The sequence below is a fragment of the Homalodisca vitripennis genome, chromosome 5, assembly GCF_021130785.1.
Source record: "Homalodisca vitripennis isolate AUS2020 chromosome 5, UT_GWSS_2.1, whole genome shotgun sequence".
NCBI classification, from domain to species: domain Eukaryota; kingdom Metazoa; phylum Arthropoda; class Insecta; order Hemiptera; family Cicadellidae; genus Homalodisca; species Homalodisca vitripennis.
In genome coordinates, this window is record NC_060211.1 from 166933468 (window position 1) to 166956073 (window position 22606).

General features: G+C 32.4%; 1 protein-coding gene across 7 annotated transcripts in view; it reads left to right on the forward strand.

Moving 5' to 3' along the window:
• LOC124363107 (chitinase-3-like protein 1) overlaps window positions 1–22606 on the forward strand; it is a 30430-nt gene that overhangs the window by 4255 nt on the left and 3569 nt on the right. For 6 of the 7 annotated variants that reach the window (XR_006922521.1, XM_046818230.1, XM_046818231.1 and 3 more), the window contains exons 2-10: window positions 2419–2473; window positions 7853–8056; window positions 9274–9533; window positions 11164–11285; window positions 13466–13595; window positions 14668–14739; window positions 16935–17117; window positions 18665–18790; window positions 20407–20546. Coding sequence is in view for 6 of the 7 variants with exons in the window: in XM_046818230.1 (XP_046674186.1) it covers window positions 2419–2473; window positions 7853–8056; window positions 9274–9533; window positions 11164–11285; window positions 13466–13595; window positions 14668–14739; window positions 16935–17117; window positions 18665–18790; window positions 20407–20546 (1292 nt within the window). In the remaining variant the exon portion in view is untranslated. The remainder of the gene's footprint in view (window positions 1–2418; window positions 2474–7852; window positions 8057–9273; window positions 9534–11163; window positions 11286–13465; window positions 13596–14667; window positions 14740–16934; window positions 17118–18664; window positions 18791–20406; window positions 20547–22606) is intronic. The other variant, XM_046818232.1, reaches the window with a different exon arrangement.

Genomic DNA, 22606 nt, shown 5'->3' on the forward strand with positions numbered 1-22606 from the left:
AGGGTGTTCGTAGAGACCGACAAACGGAAATACGGCCGGACAGTGATATGGTTTTAAGAAGCTCTGCCGTGGAATTATCTTGATCCAAGAATATGTTGAATTATTGAAAATTATATTGTTTTGATCGGTGCAAATAAATTACACGATGACGTTCCTAGACCACTCCTCTTCCAACTTGCGTATTACTAGATCTCGTACTTCCCTGTTATTTGTGGATGTACTTTCCTCGGTCAAGATAAAACAAGAGATGCTTCACGTTCTCAGCAGGTGGTAATCCCAGGAGGAAACCAGAACCAAACTGGTCTGGCGGGTAGAATGCTTAACTAATGACACAGGCTCCGACAGTTGTCTGGATCTTCCACAGATATATTCTACCTGCCTACCCGCTGCCTTGTTTCTGTTCGTAATTGTTGTTATTAAAGAGAGTCGTATTTTCCTCAATTAAAACAGCCTGGGGAAAATATTTATTTCTGTAGGGTTTGAATATTCTGTAGCGATATAGCTTGTTGGCTGAGCATTAGCGAAGCCTATCACTCGGAGGGCTGGAACAATTGCATGTCATTGGAATTATGGCTGGGCGTTAGAGAACGTATTAACATTGGTTTCAAGGGTAATGAAAGAAGCAACGAGAAAATCGCAGAATAAATAAATCTGAAAACAAACTGATTTATTTTTGTACAATAGGTACAGGAATATTATTCCAAAAACAGCTATATTTATAATATAAGTTAATAATAATTAAATTTAAAATATAATATATAAGTACGTACACGAAGAGACTCAATTTCAAAATCATTATCAGGCACGAGAAAAAATAAAAATATAATACGTTACATAATATTAATTAAAAGCTTTAACAAAAATCGGTTACTACCTTAAGTTAAAAAAATATTTAGCTTATTTATAAATGAATAAAACTATTATTAAATATATCAAATTCATTTTTACACATGTTTAATAACCTAATACGTTTAAAAAATGAAAAGTTATAAAACTGCACTGAATAACAACGTGGTGTAAAGAAACCAAGGAGGGTCTCAGATTACTTCTTGGAACATGCAGAAAACCATCCAACTAAAAAAGAGCTATCAACTAAGTTATGTTAAATGTTATAAAGGTATAAAATAATAGATCGGTTTCGTCTTGTTAACAAAGTTTCAAAAGAAAAGAATACTTCTTAAGAGAGTTGTTGACAAGTTTCGTTGATGACAGTCAAATGAAATTTTATTGAGTGACATGGTAACTCATGTAGCCTAATTACACCAATACATAAAATGTAATATTTTGTGTGTAGACTTTTATTATTTACACAATATTGCAATTTTGCATGATATAAAATAATGGGTTCCACGGTGGTGCATGTCCACCTATGAGACTTTGCTGAACGCCATTAAAACTAATCACTCAGTAGCCTGGCATAATTTTGATCTTTTTATAGTAGTAAACATTTCCTTTCTGTATAATTGTGTGTCAGTACGCAGGACATTTCAAGGATGAAATGACCTTGAACTTTTGAAAGCGACTTCAGCGAACCTGTTACGCGACAAGCGGTGTTGCTTACTACTACCTTTTATATGAAATTTAGTAAAAAGTATAATTTTCTTACTTAATTTTTACTTATTGTAACAAATATTGAGAGTATGGCCGCTCTCATTAGAACACAAAATTTTACGATTTTTGCACTATTTACATTGTATAAAAGTTGGTAAAATTAAAAAACCTATATAAATCAATAGAAGAATTTTCCCTAGGAGAACTACAAATCGAGTGCTGCTAGTTTTATATAGTAGGTTAGTGAAAAGATTAAACAATTAGCAATTGATAAAACTTCAGGTCACATTGCTATAACTTGATACATTTAAAGTCAAAGGTCAGACATGTAAAAATTAGCTTTACCAGCGTTAGTCAAAGAGATTAAAAGATTGAAAATTAATTAACTATTATTAACGTGTCTGACAGTTTATATGCTAAGCTAAGAACATTAAAGTATGTGAAACACTTTTTTGTTTAGTATTTTTAACCCCTTCGCTACCCTCACAGCCAGTGGTGTTTACCAATCCAAATATAAAATTTAGCATAAGCGTATGTAAAGGGGGTCTCAGGGACTAAAGCCCCAAAAATTTAGAAAGACAAACACTTAAAAAATTTTTTAATTGCTCTTTGTAGTTTTTTAGATTAGAACACATTTGTAAGGTCTCCAAGCACACCAATTTCCCGAGGGAAGATTCCTGAGTCCCTGTTTTTCCTAAACCGTTCAGTGTGTCAGTCCCCCCTGAAATAATTTCTATATACACCACTGCAATTTAGATCTGTATTATACAAATAGCAGTTAAAACTTAATTAACCATGATTAGATAATCTATGTAATTCCAATCGCTGTAGCTATATTTTCAATTCAAGTGCATGTTTCTGTTTCAGATGGCGGCAGTTTATTTTGCAATATTGGTGTGTTGTTCCATTGCTTTTTGTGTTGGTAAGTATGTAGTATTAAATTAAATTGTTTTAAATAATCGACTACATCAAAATAATGAATAGCATTTTGGGTGTTATATTGCGTATTAATATTTTTGGAACGTATTAGAAATGTAATGATAAAGAAATGCTGAATATAAACTCGGATTTAACGAGGAAGTTGAATAAAAATACTTCTTTAATGTGGAAAGTTTAGAACACGTTTTCCCAGTCACGTATTTACACTGAAAAATCAAAATGCAGGATATTTTATAGATAACTAACCGATGTTCAGCTAGCTTGTATTAGTTCAATTTACATTTTGAATATATATATATATATATATATAACATAGGAAAATAAATTTTTATTCAACATAGCCCTTCTAAATCGTGAAGGTTAAATACGGTGCACGATTGATATAGGGCGACCACTCCGCAGTATATATAATTAAATCTGTATACACCTGGTATGTACATGTATATATGTATTACACACACACACACACACACACACACACACACACACACACACACACACACACACACACACACACACACACACACACACACACACACACACACACACACACACACACACACACACACACACACACACACACACACACACACACACACACACACACACACACACACACACACACACACACACACACACACACACACACACACACACACACACACACACACACACACACACACACACACACACACACACACACACACACACACACACACACACACACACACACACACACACACACACACACACACACACACACACACACACACACACACACACACACACACACACACACACACACACACACACACACACACACACACACACACACAACACACACACACACACACACACACACACACACACACACACACACACACCACACACACACACACACACACACACACACACACACACACACACACACACACACACACACACACACACACACACACACACACACACACACACACACACACACACACACATATAAATATATATAAAACTGTTGCTTTGCTGATTTGGTGGTTGAGATCAAGAAAACTGTTATTCGATTCATATGTAAAAAATTATACCAAACTTACCTATACCAAATTTTTTCAAAAGGGAAACACATTGATCTGTGATAACTTGCAATTCATGATTGTAAACACAAATGTTCAATAGTTCTGACAAATACACACATTTATTATTTGTTTGAAATAAAACACACAACGTAACCTTATTGGCTAAGCGTTAGCAAAGTTTATCGTTCGAGTGGGAGGAACAGTTTAATTTTGCCTGCCTGTCTGTATATCAGCACGCTACTACAAAATTAAACAGACTTATAGACTTGAAATGTTGCATGAAGCTATTTAAATACAAGAAACAAAGTATTAAATTATAATGCATGTCACTCCATAAGATTGGCTGAACATTAGCGAACAATTTTACATCGATCCTTTACTTAACCATAATAACAACGAGAATATAAATTTGTAAAAAAACACACCGATTAAAATCGTATGAAATTTCAACATGTGAATTATGACTACTTGTAGCCTAATTAAATGAGCTTATAAACTTGACATTTTGCATAGAACCTCAGAGAACCACGTTACGCTACCTTGTATAAATATGCAGGTCTACAAAAGGTCCAGGAACGACATTTTATTTTTTGACCTATCACAGATAAAGCAACGACATTTTACACATAAGGCATTTATCTTCAAATCGTCATTTTTAAGGAAATATAAATTTTTTCCATCATACTGAGAACGGTCCACAAGGAGTCCAAAAATACATTTTTAAATAAGAGCGTAGGTTGAGTTGTACATGAAGTTGTCTTTATTAGAAGAACACAACGCCGGAACTCGACCCCAAATGCCAAAATGGGGCGGGAAAAGTTACAAATTTAAACCTGTTGAATAAACTTAGTACATTTATCATTCCTTTGTGTTAGATAAAATAATGTAATTCCAAAAACCTCACAGATTTTTACAAATTTTGGATGACATACGATTTTCGGAAACGGTCTAGTAGGAGGCCTATGCAAATGTTTAATAATAGACCTTTACCAAACATTACCATATATGAAACTGCCATTTGGGTTAATTATCATGTAAACAACATGAAAAAAGAGTGATGTGGCTAGGAATGAATTCGATCACAAAGTTTAGACGATTTAAAAATAAATAGCATCATCTTGACAACCAAGCTGGCCTTATCAGTCATCTCTTGCATACCGATGTAGATATCCTCCTTATCAGCTGGTGTTGTGGCTAACTATAGGCTATTGTTGTTTGGGGAAATCCCATTTCTTGTCTTTCCTGATCAGTTATTGTGGAGTGTGTCCAACTATAGTTAATCATCGTAATTAATTCCACTTAAAATTTGTCAGTGTCAAGAAATTAATTGAATAATACAAAACTGAAATGGCATTATCTGACGTTGAAAGAAATTATGTACTGATATGAGAGAAAACAGAGATCACACCAACAGGTACATGATCTATTTAATGATAGATTATAGAACAGACCACTTATTTATTATTGTGCTTCAATCTTTCGTTGAAGATAGGCCTACATACTTTTCTGTTACAAAAGTTGCTACTGAGGATGATGACATAAGCAACAATTATGTGGTCAATATTGTAAAACGTAACAAATACCATCCTCACAAAGTAAAACTTGAACTACATGAAGACGAGATTCAATGATGCGAAAATTGGATGGAAACCCACATTTTGAGAACAAAATAGCTTTTACTGATGAAGCAAGTTTTGTGTTAAATGGAAATGTCAGTCGATATAACAGCAATTATTGGGCTGATGGAATCCTTCACTGGACGATAGAAGCCCACACCCAGCATCCCTAAGAGGTGAATGTGTGGGCAGGCATTGTAGGAAAAAAATATTATTGGTCCTTTTAATTTTGATGGGAATTTGAATGGAAAAATTTACCACAATTTGTTGGTTAATAGAATTCCCGTGCCATCATGAATCTAGAAGGATTACACTGGGATTCTGTTTGGTTCCAACAAGATGGAGGGGGTGCCTCATTATGTAGTAGACGCACGTAATGTTTCGAATCATACTTTTCAAAAACGATGAATAGGCCGGAGAGGTCCATTTGAATGGCCTGCTAGGTCACCCGACCAGTCACCTTTGGACTACATTTCTTTTGTTCATTAAAAAACAAAGTTAATGAGATCAAGCCCTCTAATCTAAACAATTAACACAAAGAATAACGTGAAGCGGCAGGCATGTCTGCTGAGATGCTATAAAATGTTATGGATGGTTACCATAACCGCCTTCCTCACTGTCAAAATGTCTTAGGAAAACAAGTTGAGCATGTACTGCAAACAATGTAAGCTATAACAATAACCTAATGAGAAACTACTAAACGTTTTATTTTTTTTGCATGGAGATATTTTTCAAAGGCCTAATCCTAGACAGTTTCCGAATGTGGTGTAAAGTCATTCAAAATTTGGAAAATATGTTTTTTTGTATGCTGTGAGGGTTCTGTGTTTCATTATTTAACTAACACAAGGAATAATAAATAAATAAAGTTTATTCAACAAGCTAAAGTTTTTAACTTTAAACCGCCGCCATTTTGGATACGGTTGACCTTTTGAGATTGTGTTTGCAACCTTTAATTTAATGTGGAACTTGAGCTATGTTATCATTTCAAGAGTTTCTTCTGGATTTCTAGTGGATCGTCCGCAGAATTTTGGAAAAAATTATATTTCCTAAAAAATAGATTCTTAGGTATACGACTTACGTGTAAAGTTTCGTTGCTTTATCTGCAATAGTTCAAAATATCAAATGCTGTTTCCGCAATTTTTTGTAGACTCTGTATATATTACTTATATGCATATATACTCGTAATATACATGAGATATAGCTTATTATAGATTGAGATAATATATTAGTAGGATAGATTCCATATAATAAACATTTTTGTAATCACTGCCCATACGGTCCTTGCCTCTTTAGTGTTTTTTTTATTCTCTTATACACCTAGAAACGATTGTAATTAAAAAATTAAGCTGAAGGTGAATTGTCTCGTCTTACTTATACATTTATTTTCTATCTGAATGTATATAATACAATCCAAGGCGAGGCATACTTGAGTTCAAATAAGAGGAAATCACTTGAGTCAGATAGTGAAAGGGAGACATGGTTAAGAGGATTAAATAAAATCTGTGCGAGAGGTAGAGCAAGGAAATTCCGAGAGAAGATTGCGGAAATAGTATGAGCTGAGAAGGCCAAGCTTAAAGAAAGTCGGGAGGAAACAGAATTAGTTGAGTATTATGTGCTTTCTGAGTCAATACAATAGTATACATACAACGAGATAACTTATAAGTACACAAGCTTATTATTAGAAATATTTTGATTTATGAAGTCAGTAGTGATAATTGCTTTAGCCTTTTTCATCCAATGAGAGTGCTTGTTAGGAATTGTTTTATAGTGAGTTAAAATGTGTCTAAAATTATTTTATTAACAATCCATATTTTTATCAAGTACACAGAAATATATTTAAATATTCATGAAATCCTTATTTATTTAATAAAACTTATTTATTTGTACATTTCAGTGTAATAATTAAATTGATTTTGTCCCTTATAGCTTTAAATTACTGATTTCATAAATATGTGTATGTGCGGAAAAATTATTTTAGAAACATATAGTACAAACAAAGGTATTTTGGTTTAATTTTCATACTCAAGCAGAAGCAAATACACAGTGATATAAATAAAAATAGCCCTGACCACTCCTCCACACGTTGTACGTGTGGTATAAAAAATTAAACGTATTTCGAGATTGTAATCATCTTACTTGTTTCAATGATTTATCTGACATCTTATACTCAGAATTAGAATACATAAATAGTGTTCATTAGAAGGAAATGTTCAACTCTCCAAATTGTTGTTTAATGCTATTCCCACATAAATAGTTCTCCAGGAAAACAGTAACGTGAAACGTCATATTTAATTAATAAAAATTATATGTAATGCCGCACACATTTTAGCAGAATGGTAAATATAAAATTTGCAAAGGAGCATAATTACATATACTTTGTTAAAAACATTTGTTTATACAGTTAAACAGTTCAAACTAAACGAGATAAATGAAATTATATCCTTGAACATTTAATGGACCTAAGTTCATATACAATTAATTTAAGTCCTTTGTAGGGTAATTACATAAAATTTAATGACACCAGAAGTCATTGAAATTAATAATTTACTATCTAATACAATTCGAATGTTTGAAAATGTAAAATAAACAAAATTACTATTTCAGTCAATAAAGTTCAGCAAACAAGATTCAATATGAAAATGTTGTTCTTCCTCCACACAAGATGTTTGTTGACAGAGGCCGCAGATCCTAAACCAACAAATGAGGACAAGAAGGTGGTCTGCTACTACACGAACTGGAGTTACAAGAGGGCGGGACCCTACGCTTTTACTCCGGACAAGATTGACCCTTTCCTCTGCACCCACATTATTTACGCTTTCATCAAGATTGGCCAGAAGAACAACCTAATCTCTTCCGACCCGGAATTTGACTTCAACCAGCGTGAGTAACTCTAAATCTTTTGCACAAACATCAAGGTATAGAATTACAGTAAGGGTTTCATTCAGTAAACTTTGGTAATCTGGTAATACAACGAAATTGAGTTAAAGCTCTTATCCGTATTATTAATACAAATAGGAATAGGAGACTTTAGCTTTCGAGAAGATTTATTAGCCTAAATTAAAAACAATTTGTACGTTTATTTGCAGTAGGTTATCAAGTAAAATAAAAGATACATACAATTACAAAAAGAATTGTAAAAATTGAAAAAAATAAAATAAAATATAATTTTATAAAAATAAAAATTTTTACAGAAAGAACGTATTTTTCGATTACATCAATAACGTTGAGGAGGGTTTCTCAAATGGAATTTAGGCACTTTTTCTACACAACAATAGTTACCTTGATACAAATTGGCCAAATGATTTAAATTGGTTAGTGATAAAACTAATGTTAGTACAATTAATAAATGTAATTCAGTTGCAAGAAACAAAATAATAATACTTTAACATTTTATCTTTGGCATATTCAAAAAGAATTCAGTCGATGAAGACAGATGATCGAGTATGTCTGTAGGTTAGCTGGTAATTTATTCTTATTATACTATACGAACAGAAAGAAATCTCATATGTATTAATAGGAAAAGCAAAATTAAAAGACCAGTTCTAGAGAAGACGTTTGTTGCTACCTCGAGCTTCCCTTCAACTTTATTGTAAATAATGTTACTTTTTCTCAAACAAGGAGTGTTTGAGGCAACACAAATAACACAAAATTTATGAAATCTTAGTTTATAAAAGTACAAAATAAGCCATATATATATTTTCTCTGGAGATTGCGCCATGGTTTGGTCATCTAAACACAATAAAAATGGAATATGTCTTACTGTCACAAATAATAACTGCAGAAACATTTACTCCAACTATGTCTTGGATGGAGAATATAGGTTTAACATCTCATTAGGTATGAAATTTGGGGCTCTCTCATTTAGTGGGTCAAAAGATTCCTATTTACAATCTGTTAGTATCTTATCAATTTGGGGAAAATATGGCGATCAAAATGACTTAAAAAGAAACTTACAACTTTAAAATTAAAAAACTAAAGCTTTTGATGTGGATTTTAAAGAAAACGGAAAGGGTTTGCCACACATTACCACTTTCGGTGCTATCTCCGATACATACGTTCACTTATTAAAATTTATCTATGTTCTGGTGGTTTTACAGGAGGATTCGCGAATGCCACCGCTCTCAAAAAGAAGAACAAAAATCTGAAAGTGATGATCGGTGTGGGAGGCTGGGTCACAGGAACGTTGCCGTTTATGAGGATATCTTCTAATGAAACAAACAGGAGAGAGTTTGCCAAGAATGCTGTGCGCTTCATCAGAGGATACATGTTTGACGGTATCGACCTTAACTGGCAGCATCCAGGAGTCAAGGAGGGTGGCTCACCCCAGGACAAGGAGAATTACGTCAAACTGGCTCAGGTAAATTGATGGAATTCTTTAGACTTTTGTTATCCTTAGATTAGTATGATAAATATTTAGTTGCCTTTGATTTGTGCTTAAGATTTAAACGCTATTTAACAGTACATATGATTATTTCGTCATTAACGCGGATTAAATAACTTTTTATAGGTAGTTTCTAGAAATCATCAAACATGCTAATAATATAAATTATTGTTTATATAAAGAAAACATTTATTTTACAAACGAAAAGAACTTTTCTTATAAAAATATCTTTGCAAAATATATTGCAATAATTAACACATTTATTATAATTTTACTAATGGAAATTTCAAAGACAACATATTACATATTACATGGTAAACACAAAACAATAATAAAAACCACATTTTCGCAATACGTGCAAACAATTTACGGAGACCAGTAGCAAAGACCTGCTCAGATCTTCTGTAATGCAGCATGTTCTTAAATTAAAGAGCGTTAGAGCGTGGTAAGTTTTGAACGTTAGTTTTTGCACTATGCACTACAAATTGATAAAAACCCATTTTATTGCCCTCTGAATTTAATGTGCTATGTATTAATTCACTGCTTGTACTGTTATTGGGTCTCTAGTTGATCAATAAACCTTATAATCAAGGATCACACAGGCAAAGGATAGAAAAGCTATAGGTTCAGAAAATAAAATTAGAGAATGTTAATTAATACACAAAACCTTTTTGTACTGTGTATCTTATCCAGACAATAAAATGTATTATTAAGTGTACTGTAAAATATGAGAGAATTTAGCATTAGCCAATCCTATATATATATATATATATATATATATATATATATATATATGTATATATGTGTTATATATATATATTATATGTATATATATGTGTGTGTGTGTGTGTGTGTGTGTGTGTGTGTGTGTGTGTGTGTGTGTGTGTGTGTGTGTGTGTGTGTGTGTGTGTGTGTGTGTGTGTGTGTGTGTGTGTGTGTGTGTGTGTGTGTGTGTGTGTGTGTGTGTGTGTGTGTGTGTACATAAGAGAATGTTTGTCTGTATGTACTTTATAGAATCGTAAACTATTTGACCAAGCATTATGAAAATTTGTATGTATATGTATTTTTGCACGGAGAAGGTTTATATGCTTTGCCCATTGAAGTAACTTGCCACCGGGCGGCGCTGCAAAAGGTAAAAGTTTTAATTGCGCCTGCATACTATAAACTGCAATTACGAGTCAGTTACGTATAGTAAATAGCCAAACAGTATTTGAAGGCGCTAAGTTATGATGTAAATTTGTCACATACATTTCTAGTTGAACTTAAAGCTTGAGCGTTATAATAAAGTAAATGTACGTGTACAATGGTTGTATACATAAACAGATGTTCCTGACCGTGGAAACAAGGAAAACTCTTCATCGGAGTTGGAAATATAATTCACTTGAACTAGAAATGCACATACACGGGCTAAGCTTACGCAAAGCGTGCGAAGCTGCGGGAAACAGCTAGTATCTCATAAATACTAAAGAATGTTTCAGTTTTATTTAATGTTTCTCCAAAAACTATTACAACTACGGTGCCGTTCCCCTACAAGGCCAAACACATGATAACGTTACATTAGTTTTATTATTTAATTATTATAATGCAATTTATATTATTTTTACAGACATTAAGAGAGGAGTTCGAGGTTGAAGCTGTCCAGAAAAACAAACCCAAACTCCTTCTGTCCATTTCCATTGCCCATCACGAGAAATTCCTTCCAGGATACGATATTGCAAGCTTTAATACGTAAGTACTCTGCTTGTTAACTGGTTATGGAAGATTAAAGCCGAGGGCGATAACACCAAAATACCTATTATATAGATCTTAGTAATTTGTAATGGGATATGTCTCATGTCTAAACTTGTTTTACTCTCTTGAGACAAAAGACTTTATCAAACCAAAAAGATTACTTAAAAATGCTTTATGATTTCAACTTGATTGTACGCATCTTTGTGAGTAGGTTTTTGAAAATAAACTATGAAAAATAATACATTACTGGATGTATGAAATGCATATGAGCCAATGGCGTAGTGTAGCCGGTACGGCGGTTATCGCAAGATAACCAGATCAAGCAACGTCGTGCGTGGCTGCTGCTTGGATGGGTGACTGCTGAGCGACCCTGTCCTTGCAAGCAGCCCGCCTGCATGCCATTGGTGGTGGTTCGGAAGTCACCTTTAAGCCGTTGGTCCCCAGGTTAAGTGTTAGAGAGGATTTCTTAGCCCTAAATTCGCTTGGTAAAATAAGACATTCTTTACTTTTTTACTTTTTTTACGTTAAAAATTTACCAACTATGGAAAATATTCATTCTTATTAAAACGTATAGGACCATTAATTTTCCCAAGTTTTAATACGATATTTTTGTTATAAAATAAAGAAACATTGCTCGGTTTCGAGTACCTTTAAACTTAACAATTAAAATTAGAATTTGATTCTCGGGAAAGTTGGATTTTGAAATCAGTGAATAGATCCGAAAGAGCTGCAAATTAGTGGAGAGCCTGCACGCGAACTCGCAATCACTGTCTAGCCTGTTAATTATAGTTAATTCGTGTGAAAATTTCATAAACTCACAGCACTTGCATCTGTGTCACTTGTTCAAAGTTCACAGCTCACAATTACTTATCAGTCACGTTGACTGCTGAGCACACAGTAATTGTCTTAATTATTACTTTAACTAACTAGTTAATACTTAGTCAGACTTATTTATGAAATAAAAAAGTGGTTTTATGCTAAATATGTCCAAAGCCATAACTCCGTTAAGCGTGCATAGTAGAAGTATTTTGAAAATTACATAACTAAACATAAGGAAAAGTTTAGAGTTTAATGTGCAATGTGTCCCCGGTTGCCAACTTTTTGATAATTTCATGCTGTCTCTCGTTGAAGTGATTTTGGTTCTTGATTATTTTTACAGTTTCTCTTGTTAGCCTTGGATAATACTATGGAATCTTCTTAAGTACTTTTGTTCTATCAAATTTTATTGCATGTTTGGTCTTTGAAACTGTTTACTGCTTGACCGATTTCCCCCCAAATCTTGATGTTTCCTGTATCTAATATATTCACTTACTCGTGTAGATATCAGTTGTTTTGTCTCTCATTAGATACTGATATAGTGCGCTACATATATGTGGGATTTCCCAGACTCCTGGTGAATACAGTTGAATCTTGCCCTTCACTGACCTCTAAAAGTTCTTCAAATTTTGGACTGAATAACGTTTTGATACTGTTTCTAAATAGCAGTCAGAAACGGTTTTGGTGTTGTGTTTCATATTTTATCAGTAGTTCCTTCAAGTTTAGTTTTGGACGTATTTAATTTTGACTTTGATCTAAGTGTAGCACATGTTAAAATGTAAATTTCGTAATTAATTTTTAAAATGATTTATTTATCTTTCAACTGGAAGACTGTTAGTTGTGGCACCGTCCGAATATGTCTAAGAAGTAAAGTTTCTCATCTTTGGCTTGACTATCCTCGGATAGTTATGACCTCTTGGTCTAGGGGGCCAAGAGGCGCCCAGGCATGATCACAGGCCGACCTTTGGCACTGCATGGTGGCAGAAATGTCAAAGGCATATTCCGGATAAAGTTATACCTTCATGTTAAAGCCCTTCCTCTCAAAACTTAACGAATACTGTTATGGGAAAATTCTGCTTTGGGGTATTCCTATATTGTAGTAGTATAAAAAGAGAAATGTTGACTTAAGCCTTTAAGTGAGACGAAAAACACCCAGAAACCATTTTTGTGCGTGTTTGTAGTCATAAGAAGAGGATAAAATAGAATTTAGTAAGTTAGAAAAGTAATGTCTTGTTTATAGAAAGTAAGTCAAGAGCACAGAGCCGAGTGGAGATGACGTTATCTTGCGGCTTCCTGCATCCTTTTGCAGGAAGAAATATTCTATGACCAATCTCGTTATATTTATATGTTTAACGTTTCAGTTACATGGACTTCATCAGTGTGATTTGCTACGATTACCACTTCTCTTACGAGTCGGCTGTCAATCACCACTCCCCCCTCTACTCCCTGGAGGAGGACAGCGACTACAACTACGATGCCAAAATCAATATCGTAAGAGCATTGTAATAATAGATTTTAGAAGTATTTTTTTACTTATTTATCGCCAAACTGCTCCTTTAGACTAATTTTATTTAGCTAAAATGTATGTGAGATTTAGACGTTTTCACATTTATTATGAATTCCAAATTAAGTTTTGTTTAGAACTTTACCAGACTTATATAATTATTAGGGGGACGCAATCCATTAAATTGAAATATTAAAGAGCTGATTCAAGAAAATCTTCCCAGATTTAAAAACAGCACTTTTGAAATGCGCACATACCAACGCTTTGATGTATGCAAGTGAGCATCAAACACACAACTATATACTCTTACATGTCCCAATTATTGTACATGTACTATTATTTGGACATACCAACGCTTTGATGCATACAAGTGAGAATCAAACACAACTATATACTCTTACATGTCCCAATTATTGTACGTGTACTATTATTTGGACATACCAATGCTTTGATGCATACAAGTGAGCATCAAACACACAACTATATACTCTTACATGTCCCAATTATTGTACGTGTACTATTATTTGGACATACCAATGCTTTGATGCATACAAGTGAGCATCAAACACACAACTATATACTCTTACATGTCCCAATTATTGTACGTGTACTATTATTTGGACATACCAATGCTTTGATGCATACAAGTGAGCATCAAACACACAACTATATACTCTTACATGTCCCAATTATTGTACGTGTACTATTATTTGGACATACCAATGCTTTGATGCATACAAGTGAGCATCAAACACACATATATACTCGTACATATCCCAATTCTAAGTGTATTATTATTTGTAGCATCAATCTCTTTTATAGTTGTTATGATAATTTTAGATACATTAGAAATATACAGTACATAATATGAACTGTAATTAATATATAATGTAAATTGATAAATGCAGTATAAGTATGAACCGCTTTCAATAGCATAGGAAATTGTTTCTCTATATATAAGTAGATATTACATCGCTGAATTTCAATTTCAATAATTATTTAATTTTAACATTATATTGGTTTATTATTTTATGTAATTTTGTTGATTGTTAATTTTAGAGATCAGACAAAAACGTTACATCTCCAACGGGAGAGAACCAAGGCTACGAAGGTGATGCCAGATTTAACATTGTAAGAATATTACATTCTTACTGAACGTTGCTTAAGGATAAGATAGTGGCATGTTGGCTGAGCGTTAGCGAAGCCTATTCAGTGGGTTGGCGAACATTCTCTTCTGTCTGTATGTCTGTCTGTCAGCACGATAGCTCAACAACTAATTCACGGATATGCTTGAAAACTTGCACGAGGTTTCTATAGAAACAACATAAAATTCGATAATGGTGCATGTCCCTCTATTGGGTCTGGCTGAGCGTAAAAAAGTCTAACATTTCCGAGGACATCTCGAGAACGGATGGAACCGTAGATTTCAAAATGTTGCATATTATGCTATCATTAAGGAGGCTGACAAAATTCTTCTTCTGTCTGCTTTTCTATCTGCCTGTCTGTTTGTCTTCTTCAATACATATTGAGAAAAAATGAAGTACAGACATTAAATGCGGCTACATTTCTAACGAGGGAAATCTTAAGCATGATTAGACCTATATCCTTGAAGAGCACGAAGTTTCATTTCTTTGAAGTCAATATCGAGTTTTGATAATGGCGCGTACCCTTCCATGGATTTCGGCTAATCTTAAGTGAAGTTAACTTCCCACAGGATATCTTGAATACAGATTGAGCTACAAGACTGTCTCTTTGCCCGTCCACATTCCTTTTTCTATAAAGGGGAAGTCTATAACCAAACAACGATTAAGCTATAGACTTGAAAATTTTAATAGAACTTCAGTGTATCCTGGTGAACCCGTACTTTGTTTATTTAGGACAAATTAAAAAAAGGAAACTTTTTGTTCCGAAAATTCTCTTCCATGTGATTAACATAATGGAATTGAGTACATTTTATATGGTTCATATTAAAAGAACAATTATATTCTGAAAACAGTGTATGCTTCCTTTCCTTCTTTAGGTGTAGCCTTAGAAGCAAACCCCTAGGAAACAATTTTTAAAATGCATATAAGGGTAATCAATTTTACACATTTTATGATAGTGAAAGAGAAATTTACAACTTCTTTTTTGCACTTCTTTTTTTCTACTGATACTTATGTAGAAACTTTAATGTTATATCTAACATGTAACCATATTACGTTTTCATACATATAAAAAGTAATAGTTTATTATGCAATAAATATAAATGAATAATTGCAATACAGCGTTTAAAGGTACTAGAAAATGTGGTAAAAAAGTAAAAATTCGAAATAGATGGTTTAATCCATATTGTAACAAATTACCTACTGGCTAAAAAGAAATTATAAACTCATGAAGATCATTGATGTTAAAAGTGCAAAAATGCGTAATAAAAGTCAGATATTAACAAACGATTAACAAATTATGTAACTTTTTAATTTTTCATTAAATTTTAATGTTATTAATTTGAAAACAAACACTCAAATAATAAACTTTTTAGTTTTGTGATAAAAATGACTGGCCATTTTGAATTTCAAATATACAGAAAACCAACACTCTATTAAATGAAATGTAAAGGATCTGAAAAATGGATATTTGTGTTACAACAATTTAAATGCAAATATTACTAAAAGTTAAAAAAAACAAGCAAATATCGAATTCCAAAATTAAACTGAAGAATATATTAGGAAATCCAAAAATAAACTAAATGAAGAAGAAAAATCTGGAATTTATAAAACTAATTATAACAACTATGATTTAAAATCCATTGGCAAAAATAAGATAAAGTTAAAAAAAGCGAGATAAGGAACATAGAACGGGTTTAAAATACCAACAAGAAGAAAGATCGGCCATGGCAAAACATGCACTTCAAACTGGGAACTCTTTTTCAAATGTAAAATTGTTAAAAGAAATCCAAAATAAAAAAATCCTTGATGCATATGAAAAAAATGTTTATAGAGTAAAACCAAAACGATCTAGTAAATAATGAATCTGGGCCTTTTCAAATTCACCATTACTTTATTTTATCTAATTAAATATCAACTTTATTTTTAAAGTTTTTATTTAGGTACAACATGTTTATATTATTACTGTAACCACTTTTATTCAGTTATGTAGATCTGGTGATGTGTTCTTTGAACACGTAAGGCCTAGTAGAAATGAAAAGATATTATTGCAGCGTTTGTTTTAAATTTAATTAACAATTCCAATAAGAAAAGAGCTTCTAGAGTGCTTTAATGTAATTTAAATAAGTTTATATCTCAATCATTGTTTAAAAATGTTTTACGGTTTGACGTGAAATGTTGCAGAACTACACGATAAACTACTTCAAAGAACTCGCTGATCCGGCTAAGCTGGTGTTGGGGATACCGGTCTACGGACGTACTTACAAGCTAGAGAACACCGAAGATACGGCCCTGGGCTCTTACGCTGACGGTCCTGGAGACAAGGGACCTGGCACTGGCGAGAAAGGGTTCTTTGCTTATTTCGAGGTAAGTTCAAATAATATCAATACTAGGACAACTAATACCGTGTTACAAACCATGAACTTTGAGCATTCAAAAATTTGTGTCATTATACTCACCAATGTTGGTGGTCAATATCACAAAGTTGCACCTCGATATACCGAACTTCACTAATTCGGATTCTTCGAATGACCCGTATGAATGAATTTTCCCTTTCATGCTATTTGTACCTCTATATATCGACAGAAAAACTTTGATAAATCGAATTTAAATATTTAAGGAAATGGTACCATAAACTTTACATGTCAAAGGAACATTGTTCCTGTGGAAACTTCAGGTATATAAAAGTCCCTTCCCTTATTAACTTTCTTATGGACGGAGATGGAGTGATTTACTTTGGGGTTGTTTATATAACCAACTGAGGAGTGCTTGATGTATGAAAATGTTTCATTACCCTCCCCCCAAATGGAGTATTTTGGGGACAAGTTTAAATTTTCAGAGAGGAACTCCTAGCACATGACGTGGAAGCAACATTTATTAGGTTTTATTTTTTTGACCGAAGCCCATTAGGAAGTCCTGGGGATACAAATAGCTGGTTTTGCCATATCATATCTTACTGGTTAAAAGTTAATATGTGAAACACATTAAGTCCAGTTACTGTGTCAAAGTGGATTGAATGTATCCCACATACTAACCGTATATGATAATCATGGTTGTTGATGTGTTTACACTCTTGTAATAATTTCTTTTATGATTTGGTGACAAAGGTTCACGAAATAAGTAGTGAGTGAATGTCTCATCTGCCTTACAATAACTTTAAGTTATTAAACTGAGAGGATTTGAAAAAAATCAATTTAAATTTTAGTAGGGCACCAAATTTTATAGAGTAACATAAGGGGAGGGGGGTAGTGGAGTAAATAATTTTCGTACATTAAACAATTTTCAGTTGGTCATATAAACATATCCCAAAGTAATCACTCCATCTCTATTCATACAAAAGTTCATGGGGGGGGGGGCTTTTAAGATACCTGATCTATCGCATCAGATGGCGAATTTTCCAGTTCAAACCATAAAACCGTGATTAAGTGACGTGCTATTCTTTACTAAATCGTGTTTTGCAATGTGTTTTGCTGCAAATAGTTACCTGAAACAGTGGAATTTTCAAACATTTCAAAATTTATATAAAATTAAATTAAAATGAACGTCTTGAAAATTTGGCATGGATATTCTAGTACCTGTAAAGTATATTCTAATGAAAAAGCTTCCCGCCATAATTAAAACTTTATATTAGTAATGAAATCGAAAAGGGGAAACATTTACACATATGTAGTGTGTGAAAAGAAATATTTACTTCATTTAGTCTCGAAGGCAAACCACTATATGTATTTATCGACTGCTTTTGTGATGAATTCGATAAATTGAAACTCGTTAAAAATTACTAATTTTATAGATCTTGTATCGTTTCTTTTAAGGCTCTATATGTCGAGGATGACTATAACTTTCTTACATAACAATGACACTGCTGTTCAAAAAAAATCGTTTTAAATTTTAATTTAATATTTGAAAAATTTCAGATATGCAATTTTGTGAAGAACGAAGGCTGGACAGTGATGCAGACGAAGCCCGGCTCTGCAGGGCCGTATGCTTACAAGGGCGACCAGTGGGTGTGTTACGATGACCTTGATATGATACGTAATAAGGTAAGGTGCTTTACATTCTTTATTTCAGCATGTGTATACACATTTATATAAAAATATAATAAGCGTGCGCCACGGGGTTTAAGACTACTTATTTCAATCTGGTAACGAAAACAGTAAATTCAATTTGTTTATAGCTTTAGTTGTTGTTTAGCGTCCAAATTTTAAGGACCTCAGATTTCACAAAGTTTTTTGCCGTAGGTGAGTTAACTTATTTGGATTCTCCTTAGGATAGACTCTTTTATGTATACCCGCAAACTTAAGTAAATTGTTTGTGGGTTAAATTACAAGATAAAGGCTCTTTAGATTTTAAGTATAAAAACAGATATCGTTTAGTTTTATCGCAGAAATGTCTTTTCCATTCCTTAATAAGCTGAAGAGCCAAATTGTTGTACTTGTTATATATAAAACTATATTAAAACAAGTTTTTAATGTAGTAAATGAAGATCAGTAATTGCTATTGGTTGTTACTTTCACTCAGACTTATTGATTTTTTATCTTAACGAAATGTTTGGCCGAAATTTAAGTTTTCTGATTCACACTATGTCGAAACATTGCTCACACAATTAAATTCTGAAAATATTTCGTCATGCTGAGGAGGACTATCTTAAGTCAACAGGTGTTTAAACTACCAATAATACATACATATCCATCTATACATGAGAGTAAAAAGATCATAGCTTTATTGTGATTGGTGGAAGCTGAACCAACAAAAGATCAATAAGACCAACACAGTAGAATTTCACACTTTGTATTTATAATTAAACTATTGTTTTGAACATAAAGATTAGTAAATCTTAAAATAAGTACAAAATGTACTTATATTTCATAGAGATTTCAAGGTCATAGACAACGCAATGAATGTATAGTTGTAATAATTATGATGAAGTACTGATAATTGGTGAGATAGAAAATCATATATATATATATATATATATATATATATATATATATATATATATATATATATATACATAGACCGGGTATTGCTTTTATGCTCACTATTTAATCACTAATCTAATTGGGTTTTGATATTAGGAACATTAACAGTACTTTGAAAAGTTAAAACGTAGCTTTCTTGTTTGGTAAAAAGAAGTGGTTTAAAAAATGAACAACCCAATAAATATTTATTACAAAGTGAACTAATTGCCTATCGAATTTTGATTTACGAACTAAATTCTGTTGTATATCCACAAATCTTAAACGCTTTGTGTACGGCTACGCCAAAACAATTTGATACTTTATTCTTCATTGTAAACAACACTGTCAATACCTGGTGTCCGGCGTTATCAGTGGAAAGTCTTATCGCTATGAAGATAACAAAAGGACTTGCATCTATCTGGTCAGCCAGGCTTGGAAATGCATCTTTTCCTCGTAAAATATATCTATGGGAATAAATATATACTATCTATCTCTTTCAGGCAGCTGCGTTATGAGCCTCTGGAATTTATTTTGTTAGTTTGTGCGAATTTTCTCTATTTCTTAGTTCATTACTGTTCTAGTAGTTTTAGTTTGATATTTGTACATGAAAAGGTTTAAGATTTGGGAGCATAGAATGATACATGATTAATCAATGCAGTGATGATAAAATGTAACAAAAGTGCGGTTCCTTTGTTTAGGTTGCTTATGCAAACAAGGAGGGCCTCTCGGGCGTCATGTTCTGGACTATTGACTACGACGATTTCGACGGTAAATGTCAAGACACAAAGTTCCCTCTAATAAGAACTGCTAGAGATGCGCTTTATTCTACCGACATGATGTAAGTATTTGTCTAATTTATTATAGGTCATGTTTATACTTAGAAATAAAGGCTTAAGGTTACAAGGTTTGGAGGTTTCTTTTATACTTGTGTATTGTGTAAAAAGTATAAATTTAGAATTTCAATACTACTTTGTCAAACATGGTATAGTTTTTTTTAATAAACTAATACTAATAATTTGCATGTTGTTTAATTGAATTCCTATAACAATGTTGTATATCATTTCGATATCTTCCAAAATATAACTCTATAATAATAATTTTTAATGTTACCGTACGTGAATGTAAACATCACATATACCACATCAAATACATCAATTCAACATACGATGCATTACAACGATTATTGTGTCAACGATATATGAGTCATAAAACAATAATCGCGATTAAAATAATCTCAACGTTAATATCTTTTTTACTTACACCTTATTTTAATTAATAAGCGTAACTCATAATTTAACATTGTTATTAGAGACAATACTTATTGTTAATAATAAATAAATAAACTAACCACGTCAGGATGGATTCTGTTATACAAATATATAATAAGTTCTTATTTACAAAGTTTTGAATTCTTTCGTTTAAGCCATATAAATATAAATAAATATAACAACAATATTGGCAATAGCCTATGTATTTAATATTGTATTATGGTCAAAACGTGAAAATGTTCTAACAGCAATGTTTTTTATTGTTGTTGTTTGTTGCTTAAAAAAAGAAATAAATCGCGTCTGTAAAAACTCTATGAAAAGCTGTAATTTTTTAATTATTGGAAAAATCCAAAATAAACCTGTAACAGAAAAATACATAAAATGAAAAATTCCAATGACATTCCGCATGTATAAAAACATTATTAATTTACGAAGTGTTTATAAAATAAAAAAATAAATGATGAATTTTACTAAATAAATAATAGTGTTTTTAAAAAGTTAAACAATTTTAAGGCTGTAGTGATAATTTACGATTATTACCCGTTGTACACATTTAAAACATTACTAATGGAAAGCTAATTCATTGTAATCGAAAAATCGTAGTTTCGTGCCTTTGTGATATACAATGGTTATCTTTATGTATAGTTCTCTAAATTTGTTAAAAATAACATTGAAATATTGGAATAAAAATATATTATGTTGTATAAAAAGTGTCAAATTGTAGACACATAAAATGATGTTTTAATCATGAATTTCCAAAAATTTCTAGCGGTGTAGTGAGTGCAAAATATACTACCTAGCATGTAAAAAAGAATGCTTTTAAAAAAAATATATTAGATTTAAGAAGTTATGTAAATACATATTGTGACGGTAACAAGAGCTTTGGGTAGGTTTACTTGCTAAACTAACATTTTCTACCAACCCACATTAACAATGTATACTATTTTAGATTTTTAATTTTGCACGATTTTTGTAGTTGTTATGTACTTGGAGTAATGTTTACTTTTTGCCTTGGTTTTTGTGCGATGACTAACAAGCCTCGCTTACTGATTTTGTAGTCTCGTAAGAAGTTCTTGCTTGTCTATGCCAATCAAATGTACTTAAGCATTTATGTGAAGCTGAACCTATCACGTAAAGTGTTGGGATTAGATCAAAACAAGAGAATTTGTATTTACCACTTTTATAAACCATTAGGATGAATTTTGTGGTCGTTCTTTTCGAACACTTAAACCCGCCAAAATAGTATTGCACCTACCAATATTTACCCGCGTAACAAATTTTTAAATTTATTTTCAAAACTACACACAAATTTACCAAACTCTGAACAGCAATCTTACAAGTCTTACCAGTCTTTACAACACATATCATAAATACATTAATGGCTAGTTTTAAACATTTTCATTCATTTATTGTTTAGATCTGTGTATGAAATTATTGTTATACATAAAAAATGTACAGGTGGGTAAACTCTACAGAAGTCATTAAAAAAAGTCTTCTTCAATTTTGAACTAAAATTTCACTTTTGGGTATTTTAGCTCTTGGGAGAAATCAGAGTAATGAAAAGGATTTCGGGTGTTTTATCAAAAATGTCAGTTTTAGAGACATGTTTCGGTGGAATAAAGAGCAACAG